This window comes from Pyxicephalus adspersus, chromosome 6 (genome assembly GCF_032062135.1).
Source record: "Pyxicephalus adspersus chromosome 6, UCB_Pads_2.0, whole genome shotgun sequence".
Classification (NCBI taxonomy): domain Eukaryota; kingdom Metazoa; phylum Chordata; class Amphibia; order Anura; family Pyxicephalidae; genus Pyxicephalus; species Pyxicephalus adspersus.
Genome location: NC_092863.1, coordinates 35,601,588 through 35,622,243, shown reverse-complemented (window position 1 = coordinate 35,622,243; position 20,656 = coordinate 35,601,588). Strand labels below are relative to the sequence as shown.

Here is a 20,656-nt window from a genome sequence, read left to right as displayed (position 1 = left end):
AGTAAGACATATGTAGTCAATGACAGTTAATAAGATGATGATAATATTCTGCTAAACTATCATCAGAAGTGGAGTTGGGTAATAGTTTACCACTTATCCTTTAATCTTAAATATCAAGCTGATATTTGTGTAATTATGCTGTTTCTTTGGAATCATTAGATCAGCCTATCCTAGTTTTGTTGTTCATCACTTGAAAAACAAATTGGTTTCAAATATCCACAAGGATATTTGTTATTTCTTTAGTAATATCCTTCCTCTGCCTGAGCTTTATTTTCTTTTGGAAACTGAACTCTCTATGCTTCCATGTACACATCCAGTTATACTGTGTAAGTGTAATCTATTGGACAAAAGTACCAATATATGAAGAAAAAGTTTTCTGGGTTATGCAGTATATATCAACAGACATAGACAAGACCAGATTTAAACAAATGATTCAGTAATTATGGGACATTTTTATATTTTTTGCATAGGAAAATGTATAAACATTAGGACCAACTCAACAACACGTGTAGCATATTTCTAAGTGTCACGCATGGAGAGACATAACCACTAGGAGGGCGCTACAGCTTGCACGGAGGTGGTGGGAGCCCTGAGAAGGGCCAAGGTGCTGAGTCTAAGCAGTAACCAGGTCTTCTCCAGAGCCTCTGATGGTGAGGACGTTGGGGCGCTAGTTACTGCCAGGTTGCGGATGGGCAAAACATGGTACCAATCCACAAAGTAGAAAGGTTAGTCAGGGAAGGCCGGGGTCGAGGCAGGCAGCAAGACAGACAGGAACACTGGAATAGCACAGTGATGTTGGCTGGGAACCAACAGACTGGACAACGAGGGGTTAAGGCAAGAGCTGGACAGAGGAAACACTGAATTAGGCAACAGGGGAACAGCGACTAGCTCAACAGAACTAGAGGCTTGGCACAATGGAGACACGTTGCACGAACACTGAGTGCTGTGTCTGAGCTAGCTAAATAGCTAGGGATGGTTAGGAGGCTATTTCCTGACTGGCCAGCGAGTTGGATGAAGCTTATAAATCTTGGGAATGAAGGCACGCCCAGTGTCAGAACCGCCTGCATGCGCAGGAGAGAGATGCCTGCGCTTTAGAGGGGAAGAGGTAAGTGTGATACTGATATGATGATGATACTGCAAAATAAGCTAAGAATTGCAGTTTGTCTATTTGGTGATGAAATACATTATTTCAGTCTTTGAAGTGACTAAAAGTGAAGTTAACCATAAAATCAGTAAACATGAGACAATAAACTCTGTTTACTATAAATATTTCATATATATTAAAAGTATAATACTAGCTCTATAGTCAGTAATGGTACATGCCATCTTATTTTTATATAATATAATGATGGTGTCTGTTGGCTGTAATAAGAAGCACAGGCATTCATCCCTTCTGTTACTTATTTTACTTATTATGTATTTTAGGTAGTAGTTATTAACATCCAACTAGACTTTACCGTAAAGGCATGACGTTTCGCTAGTCATCTAAGTAGCTCTCCAACTTTAGTTTATAGTATCAGAAATAATTATTACGCACCCTGTAAGTTAGGATACTATCCAGTCCAATGGTATATAAGTTACACAGAACAAAACAAAAACATATTAGAACTAAAACAAATTGATCATGTGTATAGAAAGTACATTAAATAATACTTACAAAATATCTATTAAAGTTTTCCTGCATTTCTTGGAAACATATTTGCTTCCCCAAAGACAAACAAATTGATATGTGTTTGACCTTCCATGATGCTTTCAAATAAAGGAACAGTCCCAATATCAGTTATAGAATCAAGTTATTAATTAAGTCAAACACATCTGAAATATTACAAATAAATTGGAATCACTAAGTGATGTTCAGTTCTATAAGGTCATCAGGGCTTTATTCAATGACATTTTCCAAACCCCAGAATTATTTGTTTATAGAAGTATTATTACATACATTCAAAAAAGGCTAATTTTAAAAAGATAGGATGCTGTTTTCCACATAGACACTTCAGAAATAGTGTTGAAATGGCAGGGAAAGTGTTAAAGGCTCCAGGGAAAGAGTGTGTTAATTGTAATTGTATAGGTTTTTTAGAAGAAAACTAGGTGCTTTAGGGCCCTGGAACTAGCCAAGGGAAGTGAAGGGTGGGTTCCTTGGCCCAACCCAACCCTGATTTGGGATATATTGACTTGCACTCAGGTGCAAGGGGAGAAAATGATCTGTTAGAGGCCGAGAAGGGAGCCAGACTGGGTTCCAGGCTGAGAAGGCACCCAAAGTGGGTTCCAGGCTAAGAAGACAGTCAGCCAGAGTGGGTTCCAGGCTGAGAAGGCAGCCAGAGTGGGTTCCAGGCTGAGAAAGCAGCCAGAGTGTTCCAGGCTGAGGGAGCGCCGGAGTGTTCCAGGTTGAGAGCAAGCCAGAGTGTTCCAGGCTGAGAGAAAGACGGAGTGTTCCAGGCTGAGAGACAGCCAGAGTGTTCCAAGTCAAATTGAATGGAATGCAGTGGCTGAACAGGAAAGTATTACTTATGTATGTTCATGTTTGTTTTACACATAAAATTAGTTAATTGCAATCCTAAAATAGGTTTATATGTTTTTCTTTGCTCTATCAGGAACATACTTTATGTTTTATAGCCCCAACTCAGTATTAATCTAATCCTATATGTGTCAGGTGATTAATGTGCTTATTGTTCAAAAACATGATGTTATGTGAATGTTTGTGAAGTTACCTTGTTCTTTTTCCATAATTCATTATTCATGAAGGATTCTATCTAGGATCTGGGACAGGCGTTAATTGGTCTAGTTATTCCTCTGAAGGTGTGAATTGTCAAATCACTGGGTAGGGATGTAAAATGGCATTATATATGGGAGATAGGTGTGTTGAGGGCCCTACCCATTAGTGGTGTATAGGGATGGTTGTTTCTGTCTCACTTATTCATTTTAAAATATAATCATAGGTATACATTAAACAGGTCCACTCCTAAGACATTCCTAAGGTACATGTTGGGTTTCTAAACTGTCTATAATTATACTGAACCAAAGATGTAATTAGTAGAAAGATCATTAAAATAAAGAAGATATTTGTACATGGACAGGCATGCCTTTGCACAATGAAACCACTAAAACATTTTGCCATAGAGAATAGTAATTTTATATTGAGAGATGAACAGCACTCTTATTTTCATGATTAGAGAACAGAAAAATATATATTTAATCATAAAAATAACTCTCAGTATTAGACTCTATTGTGTAGCTACATGTGTCTACAATTTGTAATTGAGAATAATAGTGTGAATCACATTTTGGAGCTTTTTCATTTTACAGTAACAACATTTTGTTCCCCAAAATGCCTTACATTTATCATACAAACCACCTAGTAGTGAATAGTCTAAGAGGTGCATTTTGATCAGGTGGAAGGTAACTTTGTAGCAAGTTACAAAGTAATTGGAAACAGCTCATCTGCATAAGACAACATGAACTGCTTAAGGTTAATGCCTAAACAAATATGGTACTAAGTGTGTGGAAAGAAAGCTTGAAGACATGGGGAATTATGATACATATGAAAGGTAATTCCTAATTCTTTAATTTAGTATTATTATTATTATTGATATTATTATTATTATTATTATTAATAATAATAATAAACAGAATATATATAGCACCAACATATTACACACTATATATTAAATAAGGGTTGCAAATGACAGATAGGTACAAACAAATACCTGTAAATGCTACAGTCACAAATTAGTAGTAATTGGTATGCAGGGATTTTTAAGTAGTGTGATCATAAAGATAATTTCTTTAGCCATATCATAGTTTTATTATAATCGTATGTGATATATTTTTGGTTACTATAAATTATTCTCCTATGTAAAAGGTTAATTATGTATGTCTGATTGTTTCAGCATTTGCCTTGGAGACAAATATCTAGGGGGGACTTTAACACTATAAAGCTAGTCACCTGAGCTGTGCAATATCTCTCTTGAAATCCAATAAGATACACTAGAGGTATGTACAGAATTCCAAGAACTACAAGTAGGTTTGGGAGTTGGATTAACGTTAGAATAAGTCCAGTTTATCATCATGACCTTTAAACCAATTACCAAAAAATACTTATAGGCATTATTTTTCCTACAGGTAAAATACAAAAGTGGAGTACTAAAAACACCAATAAACTTTTAGAAATTGTTCTATTCAAATACAACCTAACACTAAAAAAAAGGTTCCACTTTAACTTGCCTTTTGTAATTACTTTTTTTCAGTGTTATGAGCAGACTCGTTGTATTTTAAGCCAGCTAATATGCCTGATGTATTTAACTCACTAATATGTTTAATCCTCTTATGCAAACAGTAGGGGATTTCTCATAAGTTTTGCAAAGTTGGTGATCAAGCTTTCTCAGGTCAAACACCACCTCAGATGCTCTTGCTGATATAAGATCAAGATGATAAACTAGATTTGAGTAAATGTACTCAAGCTGGGTATTTGTGACACACAGCTACCAGAAAGTAAAAAAAAAACATAAATGCGCCATCAGATTTGTTATTGGATTAATAAATATTTTTAGTACAAAACAATAGACTGGCACTCTTACGACACACTAGGTACTAGAACTGTACTTTGTTAATCTGATTGTAAAATTCATATTTTTGTAAACACAGATGCATCATGTAATAATCGGTGCAATAACAGCAACTGTACATTTGATTGTGTGCAATTGAGTGCAAAGTAAGCCTAAGCCCCCTGTGCCTATTGGATGGTGCCTCTAAACATGTGCTAGGAACCCAAATGCTGGGCATTATATATATGGCATGTTCTATGTACCATTGGCCCAATAAATCCTTTGTTATATTCAGACCACCAATTTAAAAGTAAAGTTGTAAAGTAGTAAAGTAATGTTAAGGCTATTCAAACCCCCGACTACACACTAGGCAACACCACAATAGATATTTGTTAAAAATAGTCAACATTGCACATTTAGTATAGGATTATGCAGCTTTTTTTTAAGCCAGAACTAAAAAAGACTATACATCAAAATGAGAAAAGTGAAAGAATCAGCTCTTAATTAGGCTGGAGGAATGTTAATCTTTGCTTGGGTCAAACAATGTGCTTTACTTAAGCTTATGTGACCTATGTGGGTATGACCAATAACATGGTTATCAGTTTTGTTTACTTACCAGATATCAGATCAGATTGGCCTCTTTTTATTTTATGCTGTGTCATGGCTTTAGTATATGAATAATGACAATACAAATACATGACCTAGTAGACAAAACGGTAATTTGAGTCATTTAGGGTATGTTTGCATCACAATAGTTGCAGAACACCATCCAAAGGTAGCTGAACAGCTCTTCAGCTGCAAGAGAAAATGTTTGCAACAGTTTCTAAGACAAATCAAATAATTTCTCCTGCTGTTTTAACAAAATCATGGGGTTATCGATTCCCTTCCTACATAGTCGGGTTTAAAAGAAGAGATATATTTATCAAGTTTTGCAATATTCATGTTTTGCATTACACAAGTACTTTGTAAAGGCCCCTAACGGCAATTGAAAGGATAAACATTCTACTGTGTATGTATACTGTGTAGTCCTTTTTACTTTGTTATTTTAGGAAACCATCCAACCCTGTTTTGAAACAATCTACTCTATGTAGAACTAGTTACTGTGGAAACCTATTACACATCTTCCCAGATCATTCTGTAAAGAACCTTTTTCACAGCTGCAGAATAAACTTGCTTCCAACAACAAGTGCAAAAATGTTTTTTTTTGTGATGCCCACAAAAATATTTACACTGAGTTTTTGATATGTGAAATTTGTATATTAATATTTTGAAATCAATTACCATTCTTTCCTCATAGATAAAATCTTCTATGCCCCTAATAATTTAGCTGCCCTCTTCTACCTACTTTCAGTGAACCCAGATATTGAACAAGCAAGCACTAAACAATGCTCATTCATCATTTCATGATACCCTTATGTACTGCAGTAAATAGTGTCTACCACACCCAAGCAGGAAAAGGAAGAATAGTTAATGTCATGGCTCTGCCCAGAAGACTGTTGGGTTTATTATTTATTATGCATATTTTTTTTTAACTGGTGAGGATGCTGACTAATAAAAAGAATTTATACCACACATATACTTTTCCATTTACCACTTTTTTTAATTTACAAATCAACAGGAATTTAGAGATTCAACAAATTTGAGGTCCTATATCACATCTTTAGTAATGTGTGAATACACTGTATCCACAACTACACCACTTATAGTCTTATTAAAGAAATAGTAGAAGATGTCATTTGGAAATCCATACTGATTATTTGAATTACTAAATGTATTTTCCATGACATATTTCTGTGTATTTTTTCCATTAACAACTCAGCCTTTTAACTGCAAAAATACTTCAATCCATTTTTAAAAGAGGACCATTTTGTTACTGTCAGTCTTTTGACACCTAGGTAGAAACAATGATTTACAAATAACTACCATTAATACTAGAAAACATATAAACACAGAAAACATAAGTGTAAACTAATCCCTATCTGCATTGTCCAATTGTTTTTCAGCTATAGCAACATTAAACGACTGTGGACCATTAGTATTTGCATTGATATCATTGTCATACTGTTCATCCTTATTATGTTCCTGTAAATTTTCAATAATAAGTCTGTGCCTCTGGACGTTTTTTTTTGTGTCTGTAACATGAATGTATTATGCAATGCCTCTACATGTGTCAGCTTTAAATTACACCTATTTATGTTTTATATCTTTTTACAATACTTCTACTTTGTGAGTTTTAGTGCATAGTAAATTAGCCATCCTAACTGAAATGTCTTAATTTATTTCTGTAATGTAGTCAGGTTCCATAAATAATATTACATATACTTTTGACTTTGGATTTTTTAAACATATTTTGCCAAGCATGTCAGGCTTTAAAAGTCTGATATGCCGCCCCTGCACCCTGGTTTTATTACCAATGCTAATCAGGAAATTCGGGTGTGTGCTGATTTAAAAAAAAAAACACACAGAGGAACCCATTAATTGTCTATATATTGTGAGAGAGAGTAAAATGAGTGAAATGCTATAGAACGTATGAACAGGTCGTCCTTCAAACATGGCTTCTGATGTTGGACTGTATTTGTAACTGTATCCACTGTATTCTTTCTTTCCAGATGAAACATCCTGAAAGCTATAACACATTGAACCAAACTTTTGTCACAGAGTTTATCATTCTTGGCTTCACCAGCTCCTCTCAAGTCCAGCTTGCTATTGCTGTAATTTTTCTCCTGATTTACCTTGTGACTCTTTTCGGAAATGTCCTCATCCTGCTTCTCTTATTTATCGACTCCAATCTTCACACCCCTATGTACTTCTTCCTGAGGAACCTTTCTTTAATTGAAGTGTGCTATGTTTCTGTCATCATCCCTGCAGTACTCCATAATTATTTTTCAGGATGTGATCGGATCTCATTTGTCGGCTGTGCCACTCAAATGTATTTTTTCCTTTTTCTTGGCACAGCTGAGTGTTACCTTCTTGCTGTCATGGCATACGATCGTTATGCTGCCATCTGTAATCCTCTGCACTATACTACCATCATGAACAAGAGTGCATGTTCCAAAATGGTAGCAGGAACATGGATGAGTGGCATTGTACTTTCCTTGGCTAACACCAGTTACATTTTTAGCTTACCGTACTGTGGACCAAATGTGATAAACCACTTTTTCTGTGATACACCACCAGTTATATCACTTGCATGCACTGACACCTCAATGGTAGAAACTGACCTTTTTGTATATACTATTATGGTTGTAATTGTCTCCTTTATGATAGTCTTAATTTCATACACTCGGATTGTCTATGCAATTTTACATATTCGATCCTCAGCTGGACGACAGAAGGCTTTTTCCACATGTGCTTCCCACATTACTTCAGTATGCCTGTTCTTTGGAACTGGAACTTTCATGTATCTAAGGCCCAAGTCAAGTCACTCTCCTGAAAGTGATAAGATTATAGCCCTCCTATATAGTGTTATAACACCTGTACTTAACCCTATGATTTACAGTCTCAGGAATCAAGAGGTCAAAAGTTCTCTTAAAAAATTAATGAACAGGAACATTTTAGACAAGATCTGAAATTGTAACTTTACTTATTTCTTGTTTTACCTGTCAGGCTTTTACTAGTCTTTCGTTACAAAAACTACAATAAAATCAATAAGGGTATGTTGGAACAAAAAATTGTTGGACAGAAAACCATAGCTGTTTTTATTCATATATTTTATAATTTTTTCAGTAAAAATTTGTCTGTAATGTGCCCCCTGTGCTGCTGGTCAATGATGTGCATTTCTCCCTATGTTGTTATTGACAACCAGTATTCATGCAAACAATAATTAAATAATTAAAACCAAAAGTTTTGTATATTTTTTAATTAAACAATACTTTCTATTTTAAATTATTATAAATCATTGGAAACTTTGAGAATAGCACCAATCATATGTTCTTGAGTTTAATGAAAATTTTGGATTTGGGTGAATGTAGCAAAACCAAATGGAGGCAAATGAATGTTAATTTTGGAGGAATGTTGCAGAATCCGATGTTTCCATTATATGGATGTTAGTTATGGGCAAACGTGTTAGGGCTCAGTTCATTAAAGCGGACATAAACTTAATATTTTTTACTTCTAAATAAAGTTTTTTTTTTTAAAAAGGGTGCAGCATGGCCCTTTTAAGTCTTGATATGAGTCTTGAAGACTTATTGGCATTGCGGAGCCTCCCGGCTCTGGCTGCTCCAGAGGGAAAAAGATGCTGATCTCAAGCATTTTTTTCATCTTAACAGTGGCTGTCACCTGATCTCGCACCTGCTCAGTGTGAGATGAGATTGGGTGATGTAGTGATTCTTCCGCGCCCGGACGAGGAGGAATTCCAAGACGATGCAGGAATGGGAAGGATCAGCTTCATCAAGGGATCTGCGGGATTGGGGGTTATGTGTGATTTTTTTATTTTTAGTTTAGTTCCGCTTTAAAGGTTAGGGAAACAATTTTTTTTTGGGGGGGGGAAATTCTTTAAAGTTGGGTAAAAGTTCTTTCTATGGCCATGCTTAGACTGGTGGTGAAATTGAGGTACAGTTACCACTCCCTCAGATCTCTGAACCACTTCCTTTTACAACAAGCATCTTCCATGGCTAGTCATAGAGAATTAATGGGGTGGCAGCAGGTAAGTACCACCTGATGCTGCCTGCTGTAAATAGTTTATGAGCTGGTTCTTTATGAACCGGCAACTGGAGTCCCACAGGAATGCCTGTTCCCAATTTCAATGTAAACATAGCCAAGTGTGAAAACAGAATTACTGTTGTTTTTCTGTGTTCCTGTTTGGGCAGGAACATGGACAGTGGAAAAGTATGTAATACGGTCTGGATTTTTCTGCTGTCTGTGTTCCTGCTGGTAGGTTTCTATTCACTTGGTCATGAGGAAAGAATGTAAGAAAAATGATCTCCCACAAGGACCAAACAATCACAAAGGCTTGAAAGAGGTTCAAACATTTCTGCACTCTATCTAGTACTAAAACAAACATATGTTTTAGTCTTATGTTTATGTAGAACAGAGGTTTAAAGTGTTAATTTACTGTTTTATTGGTAAAAATGTGCGTGGGCACCTTGCCATTACATTTTAATGAGTTAGCTGGCCATTCCATTTCTAAACCATGGTTGGGTATATAGAGGTGGTCCCCATTTATGGCTCTTTGCAGGCCACTCAAAGTTCTCATCAAACTATGGCTTTACTGTTTGCACAGGATAGCAGTCATTCTGATTCAAAATATGTTTTTCTCCAAACTGTTGCACACAGTTTGGAGGGGGGTCCAAGTGTGAAATAGGAATAGCAATAATAATAATGGAATTGAAGGGGACAAGAAATGTACAATGGACTATGAATGTATGGAAAAAGAGGCTTACATGAAACTAAAATATTAATAAATGTACTGTATAGTAAATAGGAACTTGGGTGAGCTGGTCATTTTGTCTAAAGGAATAACACTGAATTCCAAATTACAACCAAAAGCTTCTTTTTTTGTGTGAGAGCTGGCGAAAGGCCTGGTTTTGTAAAAAGGCCACACATGCACTGGCTACATCTTTACCATGTTATATTTTTCTTTCTTGTCAGTACTTCTAAGTACTTTTACATGTAAATGATGCAATATAGGGATTGGAGTTATATAAAATGATGTGAGTGTAACAGAGTAGTTCTAAGATATGTGAAAACTTTCATTAGTGTGAGTCTTTAACACATTAAGTCCTTTTGTAAAGAGTAGAGGACCAGGCACATCACCTTGGAATGGGAGTGGATCCTTTGAGTTTTAAAGCATGCATGCTCAGCACAGTATATTGACCTTACAAAGAACCTGATTTGCAATTTTATTTTTTTAATTTTTTAATAACCAATTTCTACACAAAATATCAACAAAAATCTTCCCTAAAGCAGCCATAGTTTAAATCAGATTGCCCAGTTTTTAAATAAATTTGACAAAACAGAAATGGAATTTTATCATATCAAGGGCTAGGTAAATGTGCTGATTTTTTTTTATGAAGAAAGGTATGCATTTACAGATGTATAGATGTGGATCACTTTATTATGATTATGATGATGTTGCCCCGTAAAAGTATTAAATGTACAGATAAGCATTCAAGCATTGAGCATATTTGAAGTTTAACAACTGTTTAGAAGATCAATCAATTGATTCCATATACATAGTTCCAGATATTGGTAAACATTACTAGTCAGGTTACATATTATTTGTCATTTCCTGTTCATATGCCCTTATGATTATACTTCAAAATTAATCTTTGTGGTGGCATGCTTAATAAGCAGTTTGCATTAGCTAGTTAGCACATGCACATGAGAGTTGTTTTTTTAAACTTATGTAATACCTGGAAAAATACAACCTTTTAGGTAAATAAAGCATATTAGATGTCACATTAGTTTTCCAAAAATGATATCAGACTGTACAGAGTGTTAACTTGACACCTAATATCTCTTACTTGTACATTATTTTTAATATTTTAAAAAGTGAACTAAATGTGTACACCATCTTTAGACAACATCAGCTGCTCATCTTGCCAATTTAGTTTCACCCCCATCTCACTAATGCACACTTTAGACATACACTTTTTCTCTTCTGGCCCTTCATGGAGTTTGATAATATTCCTAACATTCAAAGATTCTGCTTCTGTTATCACTATTGCAGCTTTGTATGTTTAAGTAATTTTCTTTACCTGAGTTTACTTTTTAATCCCAAATATGCAACTGTGCACTTGCCTGTGCATTTAGTGGTTTTTGGTATACTAACTGGAACTATGTATCTGCACCTGCAGACAGTGACTAACAGCAAGGACCTCACTTTTTTTTTCACTGCAAGGGATTTTTTGGATTATTTTCTGATTTTCTGTTCCGGTTTCTGATACTCATTGATAGCCCTGCTTAACTATGAATTCAATATACTGTCAAGTCCTGTTTGCACTTTGCACCAATAATAAACTTGCCTTAGATCAGGGGTACCCAACAGGTGGATCGCCATCTACCAGTAGATCGCAAAGGCAACACGAGTAGATCGCGGAGCCCTGCCTTTCAAAAGAAACTCTACCGCAAGCCAAAAAAATGTGGGCACCCCTACCTCAGATGACAATCTTGTCTCTTGAATTTGTAGTTCAGCTTGCTGCTGTCAGTTTTTGACAGCCATGGTGTACCACTGATAATTGGAGTTAAGGTGGAGAACATCCTTAAGCCCCTAGCCGTATTTCCAAGAGTGACTCGGGGTAGATTTTACCTACAAATAGTGGTAATCCCGAGTCACACTCAGGGTAGCTTTTAACTAAAAAAAACCCCACTTACCTTGCTCTGTTGTCATCCCTCGTCGTCCTGCTGGTCCCTGCAGGTCCTGGGGACACGTCCTTCCTCCTCCATCTCCAGCCGCATTACGTGGCGATGATCTCTGGGGTTTCCCCGTGACGTTGGTGCATGCCTGGGTGCCGGCAGGTGGATCGTCGGGAAATTCAAATAAATTTGTATGGGATTCAATACAAAATAGCTGTATTGAGTCCAATACAAAGAAATATTCATATTAGATATATAAGTATAGTTTCACAGAGTCCATGATTACCATGAGGCTCAGCAATTACATATGTAGGACCATTCCTCCATATTATTATTATTAGACAGTATTTATATAGCACCATCAAATTGGGAAGCGCTGTACAGAGTCCATAGTCATGTTATCAGCTGTCCCTCAAAGGGGCTCACAATCTAATGTCCCTACCTCAGTCATATGTCATTAATGTAGTCTAAGGTAAACCTAGGGGGGAATCCAATTAACATAACTGCATGTTTTTGGAATGTGGGAGGAACATACAAACTCCATGCAGATAGTGCCCTGGCCAAGATTCAAATCTGGGACCCAGCACTGCAAAGTTCAGAGCACTTACCTTTGAGCCACTATGCTGCCCGTAGGAGAGTCTCTGGACACAACTAGCCCACTTCTCGAACCTGCGATCCGTAAGGGGCACATGGTCCCTGGCATTGGCCAGTGCGCTCTCCCAGTGGGGTCCTTCTGACCAGCCAGAGCCACGGAGCACCAAAATTTTCTAGCGGCCCACCAGTTGACAACCGCTGCACTAAACCATAGCCACACACCATACCATTCAATGTTCACTGCCTTCATGTTCCATACTCTAATATACTGCACCCACTAGTTTGTTTTGTTTGTTACAAAGTTTCAAATACTTCACTGTTTACAAATGGTAACCAAATCTTTTTGTTTTTTTGGGGGCCTTGGTCCTAAAATGGTTAATGAAGAAAAAGCTAAACAAAGATGGCATATTTTAATTGTAAAACTGCTTTCACTACATTTCCTGAAGTGTGATTGTAATTTTTCCGCTTCTATAAAATAAGGACAAGGGGCTTAAACAGAATTTTATTTTCACACAAGTATATAAAAGTATACACACTCCAATATATTGCCAGCCTGCATTGTAATGGTTGTAGAGGATACAATTAATTATGTTTTGTCTCAGAGATCTACCCTCCCCCTTCACTCCCCGACAGATTTAAATTAAACTGTTTACAGAATTCTTCCTGCCAGGAGTTCTCTCATTTCTGAACTGGGCAACGATCAGGGGATCACAACACCCCCACCACTTTGGCACTATGGGCTTTTTGTTTTCCTTGCCAAACAGCTTGCAAGAGAATGCTCATTAACTACTAATTAATGGCTTGGGACCCAAAGGTGGGGGATTTGGAAAGGACAGAAAAGGCTTAGCTCTAGGAGAATCAGACTTGACCTTTAAAAAATGTTTTTGCAACAACATTTAGGGATTGCTTAGATACCCACAAAGCTCTAACTAACCCTTTCATTGCTTAAACTATATTATTAAGGTTCTCCAGGGATCAGATAATCTCTTTTTTTCTTATGGTGATGTCAAACTGAAGATTTAACACATAGCACAGAGGCACTGAGCGTTAGGTTGTCAATTGGACCTCACCCTAATGTTTGGCATATACTATGTGATTTATCTAAAAAAAATGCCTTACCTGATCAAATTTTGATCAACTTTCTGAAAAAAACTAAAAAAATTTGCAAAAAATTGGGATTCATCATTAATTGAATCTGAATATTGCCATGCTTGAAGAGGAAACATTTTCTATGATTTACAGACATCAGCTGTTTGATGTTAGCATCAGTCCTCTTATATGTAAGCAGAACTGCTGAAACACACTACTTGTTAGGTAAGATACTCATAAAACTGAACAGGCATCTATGACAGTATCTTTCTTTAATGCAAAGTTTGTCCCAGCACAGTAGATCAAATATGAGGTTGCAAATAGGTTCTCTCCTATACTCAGCAGGAGAATGAGGGCTGTAAATCAATGAACAGCTTTTACTGTGAAATTACTTTCCTCTCTTTAAAACTTTAGTGCTTTCTCAGTGATTACAGCTTTTGTTAAAATGATTATTGTAAAATTTAAAAAATACCATCTTTCAAAGCTGTTTAAAGGTTTAGCCAGTTTTACATTTGAGGTTTTGAGTCAAGTCAGAACTTCACCATAGATTTTATATATATATATATATATATATATATATATACATTATACACCTGGTACACCTGTTGAACTTGTCAATGCAAATATCTAATCAGCCAATCACAGGGCTCAATGGACTACAAAGAAGACCTGCTGAAGTTCAAACTAAGTGCCAGAATGGGAAAAGAGGGATTTAGGTGACTTTAAACATGGCATGGCTGTTGACGTCAGATGGGCTAATCTGAGTATTTGAAAAACTGCTGATATGCTGGTATTTTCATGCACAACCATCTATAGGGTTTACAGTGATTTGTCCGAAAATATCTGGTGAGTGGCAATTCTCTGGGCAAAAACACACAAGCGGTCAGAAGAGAATGGTGATAGCTGATAGAAAGGCAATAGTAACTAATATAACCATTCACACTCACTACAAATGATGTACAGTATGTAGAACATTTGTTAATGCACAACATGTTCAACCTTAAAGCAGATGGGCTAGAGCAGCAAAAAAACAAACCAGGCGCCACTCTTGTCATTTAAGAACAAGTACCTGAAGCATCAGTTTCCAAGGGCTCACCAAAATTGGACAAAAGAAGACTGGAAAAACATTGCTGGGTCCGATGAATTTCGATGTCTGCTGCAGGCATAGAAAAAAAAGGATCCAACCTGCCTCATACCAATGGTTCAGGATGGTTTTGACCACGGTGTACTCATCTTTTGATGACTGCTAGAATATATATATATATATATATATATATATATATATATATATGTCTTTACTGTCAATTTTCTGTCAACAATTAAAACCCCTCTGTAATTGTTTTTTTTAGATGTCTTCTAAGTAATATTTATGGTAACCTCTGGCCAGGCCTTATACGATTTAAGGATTTATATTCTGAAAAAAAAAACAAAAATGCAACATAAATGCGCTTTAAAACAAGGTTTCTATGAAAAACACAGATCACATGCTTTATCATTTATTTAGAAGTCTACTTAACCATACCTGGTATTATTGCCACAGACTTAACAATATAGTAAGAATACTAGGAAGCATGTCATGTTCCTGGTAGAGTGATAGAACATAGGGACATCTTAAAAAAACTGGATGTCATAAGATATCGGAGGTAGAATGTTTAGTGGAAAAACAGATGACTGGGTGCATATTCTCTGCTGCTCAGACACGAGGAGCCTGATTCATCAAGCCAAAACGGAAGCCCGCCTGTGCGCGCGTATTTGCGATTCGGAATCGGAGTCCTCAAACCTTTTTATCAACCAAATTTTAGCCATCGATAATACCCTGATGTATTCTCCTGGCAGTTATCAACTGAAATGATTCTACGCTTTGAACAGCGCATCTCCGGCTGCTTGACACTGGCGAGCTTGCATTAATTCACTCTTTCACTAAAAAAAACATTCTTTCAAATGGCATACATCTTCCACTTAGCCCTAAATAAAAACGTTTGAGGTGTTCAAATGTTTCAAACATATATATATATTAGCTAAGAAATAAGCATATTTTTAAATGACCTATTATTTTCTGGTTCAGAAATAGTTAACTGATTTCAGCTGTTTACATAGGCGCCTACCTAAACCCTTACAATGCCTGACCAGATGATCTGCCTGGTGTTATTAAATGCGTTTTGTGGTGTTTTGTCAAATTTGGTGCAAATTCGGCAGCCGTTCTTCTTTGCTTCCATAGATATATATCTATATATTTATATTTAAATATTATAAAAAAAATAAAATAATATAAAAAAATTTACACTAAAGTTACACTAAACACACACATTTAATAAATTACTTTAACAATAAAGCCTACTTTATTTTAACTTCTTTTTTATTAAATAGCTGTTCACAGCTGTATAAATGTAAAGGATCATATCAATAAATGATTATGGAATGTCCAATTGTCAAAAAACAAACAGCCAAATTTCACGTACTGCGCACGTCCCAATAACAGGCGAATTCGTATAAAGATGAGCAAATATAAGGGTGTTGTCTGACTTGCTTTTTCCTTTGTCTGTTTTTTTGTCTTGGGGGGGGGGGGGGGGGTTGTTTGGTGTGTTATGTTGTTTCATTGCAATAATATGTCTTTACTACCACCTTTTTAATGTTTGTTCTGTATAAATATTTGCTAATCCAGTTTTTCACCCTTAATAGGTCATATTGCATATTAGTTTGGTAAGTATTTTTTGAAGGCCACATATCTTGGGCTATTTTAAACTAATTTGGCTGTATATGGAAGTGTGGGTTTACATGTGTTTGGTGTTAGTGTTTTTTTTTTCTTTTGTCAAGTCAATTTAGTGGTGTCTGTGTGGTCTCTATATTTTATTGTGATCTTTTCAAAAATGATTTATTTTAATACAATTGTATACATGTTGTAGTTGTTTGCAATTTTTTTTTTTTTTTTTTGTTTTTATGTGATCTCCTTTACAATCTCCAAGGATCTTTGACCCTTGGGTGATCCAACAGACTATTGTGATTGTTTATATGCAATTCCTAAACACAGCACAATTGGCTTCTTATAGCGTAGTTGTTTGATGTGCAGCATTGTTGTGCGCCAATGCGAACCCGCTATGTGCTCCTGAACTGTGTTCTAGCAATTGAAAAACACACTGGCCACTTTTGCAGAGAAGGATCCTCATTCAGGTAGGTTTTTCTTTTTAGGTTTATATTGTTTGTTTGCCTTCATGTGCACTCATGTATGTACATACATGCATATACCGTGTTTCCCCGATGATAAGGCAGGGCCATCAAATAAGACAGCCCCCCCTTTTTAGCGATAAATGAAAAATAAGCCCCCCCCCGCAAATAAGCCACCCACCGATACCTGCACTTACCCGAATCGGGTGGTACGGTGGGTGACTCCGTGTGGTTCCCTGCACTCGCCGGATGAAGAAAGAAGACAGAATACGTGTCCGGAGGAGCTGCTGGGAGAAGGTGAGTATTTTTTTTTCGATCGACGCTGGATCATCGCAGCGGGGACCAGGTAAGTGAGGGGATTTAGAGAGTGAGAAAAGTTCGGGTTTATCGATTTTTGCAAAATCGATAGACCTGAACCAAGGTCGGGTTTGCCGGCCAGGTGGTTAAGGAGCAAAATTAAGTGGAGCAACAACAGAACATCTGTTCCTTTGTAAGAGTGCTTGACCCTGCTTTTGAGCTTTGCAATCAATGTGGTTTGATGTTGTGTTTGGCAATATGACAATATGACTGAGAATGGGACAAAGGCAATGAGGGAGGTCAAAGAGCAGTTTGGAGTGGAAACCATGGATACATTTGTACTAATTACACAGGTCAACATGTCATTTTCATCAGATATAATTTTATGTGGGCTTTGTGGTATTTTTGACGCGTTTTTAAAATCTGTGTTCAGTTTTTCTCTAGCACATCTAGTTTTTGTGATGCAGCTAAATTTATATTGTGTGAAATTTGTTAAAAATAGCCCTAACATATTAAAACATTCACTAACAGTTTTCTTTTTTTAAGGTTAGAGACCGCATTATCTGCGATTGATTTTATTTTTCATCATGCCTAGAAATTGCCATACCAAACAGTTTCTGTTACGTGTGTGGTTCATTCACAACGAAAGCACAACGTCTCCAAATTACCACACAACCTAAAAAGATATACAAATTATATTTTGGCTGTCCACTCGGTGACCAGGATCACTCTTGTCATCTGTATGTCGCCTACCAGTTGTTCCAATGGACTGTGTGACTGGCTAAATCGGCGTAAAGCAGGAATGCCATTTGCAATCCCGTAATTAATAGTAGTAATAGTGTGGAGAGAACCGCAAGACCATCTAATCGACTGCTGTTTTTGCTGCATCAACAAAAGTAGATTCTCAGGTAAAACCAAGCACAATGTATATCCCAGCCTAGATTCTGAAATTAGGCCTGTTCCCCATGATGGTTCATTGCCGGTTCCGGTACCGCCACATGATGAACTTGCTTCTGTAGAAGGTGATGAGGAAAGCGCTGGAGTTGCAGCCAGTTACAACCCCGAATCATCTGATCCTGACTACTTGGCCGATGAAGATTCAGAACCAGAGACCTTTACACAAGCAGAGCTGAATGATCTTGTTCATGATCTAAATCTCTCCAAAGACAAAGCAGAATGTCTTGTTTCAAGGCTTAAACAGAAACATTTGCTAGCAAAGGGTGTAACTGTAACTCACTACAGAAAACTAAATCATAACTTGACACTGTTTTTCACTAGTGAGGGCTCACTGTGGTACTGTCATGATATAAATGCACTCTTTAACAGTTTGTGACAAGAGCATGTTCCATCTGAATGACGTATCTTCATTGATTCCTCTAAAAGAAGCTTGAAAGCAATCTTACTGCATAATGGTAATTCTAAAGCAAGTTTACTGATTGCCCATTCACCTAAAGGATTCCTATGACAACATGAAGTTACTACTTAAAGCAATCCAGTATAAATCACACCAGTGGAAGATCTGTGGGGATCTAAAGGTCATTGGCTTGCTGATGGGAATGCAAGGAGGATTCACAAAATATTGCTGTTTCCTGTGCCTGTGGGAGAGACGACCTAGGGGAGACCATTATGTCAAGCATGATTGGCTACCAAGAAATACCTAAAAGCCCGGAACAAGCAGCAAGTTTCTGCCTCTTGCAGAAACTAACCCTTTCAGGGAATGAGTAAGGGGATTTATGTACCCCTGTACTCATTCCCCAGGGTAGGGCGGTGGAGATCTGGGAGTCTCCTTAATAAAGGGGGCTTCCAGATTCCAAAGTCCTGCTAAAAATGTTTATGAAAGCCCCCATTGTTTTCAATAGAAGCTTTCATAAAAGCTTAAAAACGCTTGAAAAATCCTCCATTGAGTTCAATGGAAGCGTTTTCCCGTGTTTATCCAGCGTTTTTTAATTTTTTAAATGTTGCAAGCAATGTTTAAGATAACGCTCAAAAACGTGCCTGAAGGAAACGTCCTGGTGTAGATTAGCCCATGGGAATGCAGTCCGTGTAGACTAAAGGTGCATACACACGTCCAATAATTATCATTAGAAACGACCGATGAACAAACGATTGGTCAGAAAAAAAGTGACCAAGGACGCCGACGAACGAGGATCGTCGTTGGAAATGAACGACCGCCACGGTGGATCTGTTTGGCCGACGATCTTTCACTATCTATCGTGTACAGACGTTCAGTGATTGTGCATGTTTCTGCGGTACACTTTCTCCTTTACATGTCCCTCCCTGCATCGTTCAAACGATTGTATCTAGTGTGTGGACAGTGTTGGTGGATTATATTTGAATGATCATATTGTTACAGCATGTACAGAATTGTGCACAATATGATTGTTCAAGTATAATCGTGCATAATCGTTGATCGGTCGTAATCCTTCATTTTCTAACAATAATTATTGGAAGTGTGTACCTAGCTTTAGCCTAAAATTGATGGGTATGTACCTTTTTTAATGTATCTTTTTATGTATCCTTTTATAATGTATCTTTTTACATCTGTTTGGAGGCTGTAGAAGCTCTACACAGTGCTAAAAAACCCAAATTTTTCCTCCCATTGACTTTAATGGTGTTCGAATTTGAAATTCGACCACCCGAATAATTTTGCTACATTCGAGCGAATAGCTGCCGAATCGAATAGTGAGCTATTCGACCAACACTAGCCATGAGTAAATCAAAGTCCATGGATTTCAGTACCTTTTTATGAAGTTTCCAAACATAAGCATTGCAAAAAAGGGATATATATAGGGCCACAGATCAAGTCTGTTTTGCAGGATGATGTTTTCAAACAATCTCTCTCAGCAGCTGAGCTAGAAGATAGAAGCCTGGGCAACCATAAGTCTCCTGCATACAAGAAAGGAGTTCAGAATCTGCTTGATTCATACCAGAAACTGGGTTGTCGCATGTCAATAAAAATACATTTCTTGCACTCACATCTAGAATTCTTCCCGGAAAATCTTGGTATGGTGAGTGACGAACAAGGAGAACGTTTTCACCAGGACATTCAGTTAATGGAGCACCGCAACCAAGGTTTCTGGAATGAAAGTATGATGGCTAACTACTGCTGGATGCTGTACCGCGACAATCCAAAGAGTACAAGAAAATCATACTCTAAGGATTTCTGAAGAAACAATGGTACCTGACTGACACTGTTCAGTAGATCTATACCACAGTGTGTCTTATTTTACCTTACGCTGAAGATATATTAACATTCACTTGGTGCTTACGTTTTAGTACAAAAAACATGCATGTACAATGTTAACAATGGTAGTACTCATAACTCAGGAACTGTACGTGTTAGGGAAAACCTTATAACTGATCTAAAATCTGCTTGAAAAACTGATTTACTATGGTTTCTGATGATTATAAAAACAAATATTTTGTTGACCTGTGTTATTTGTGGATAAAATGACAAAACATTGCTGAAGAATTGCTAAACAATTGAAAGCATATTAGAAAGCAGGCACAAAATCATTGCAGCAACAGATGAGGCTAACAATAATGAAGATTACAAAAAATCACATCAATGCATACCATCCAAGCAAACGTACTTGGTTAAACCCCCCCTTAAAAACCAGTCCAGTTAAAATAGTAATACCTATGACAATGAAATGCCTATGTATTTATATTCATAC

The 20,656-nt window shown here is 36.9% G+C and overlaps 1 protein-coding gene across 25 annotated transcripts in view; it reads left to right on the top strand.

Annotated features, from left to right (window-relative positions):
• LOC140333520 (olfactory receptor 10A7-like) overlaps positions 1-8,384 on the top strand; it is a 50,908-nt gene extending 42,524 nt beyond the window's left edge. For all 25 annotated transcript variants that reach the window (XM_072415239.1, XM_072415236.1, XM_072415215.1 and 22 more), the window contains one exon: positions 7,151-8,384. In XM_072415239.1, the coding sequence (XP_072271340.1) occupies positions 7,151-8,110 (960 nt within the window). In that variant the 3' untranslated portion in view covers positions 8,111-8,384. The remainder of the gene's footprint in view (positions 1-7,150) is intronic.
• The last annotated feature ends 12,272 nt before the right edge of the window (positions 8,385-20,656 follow it).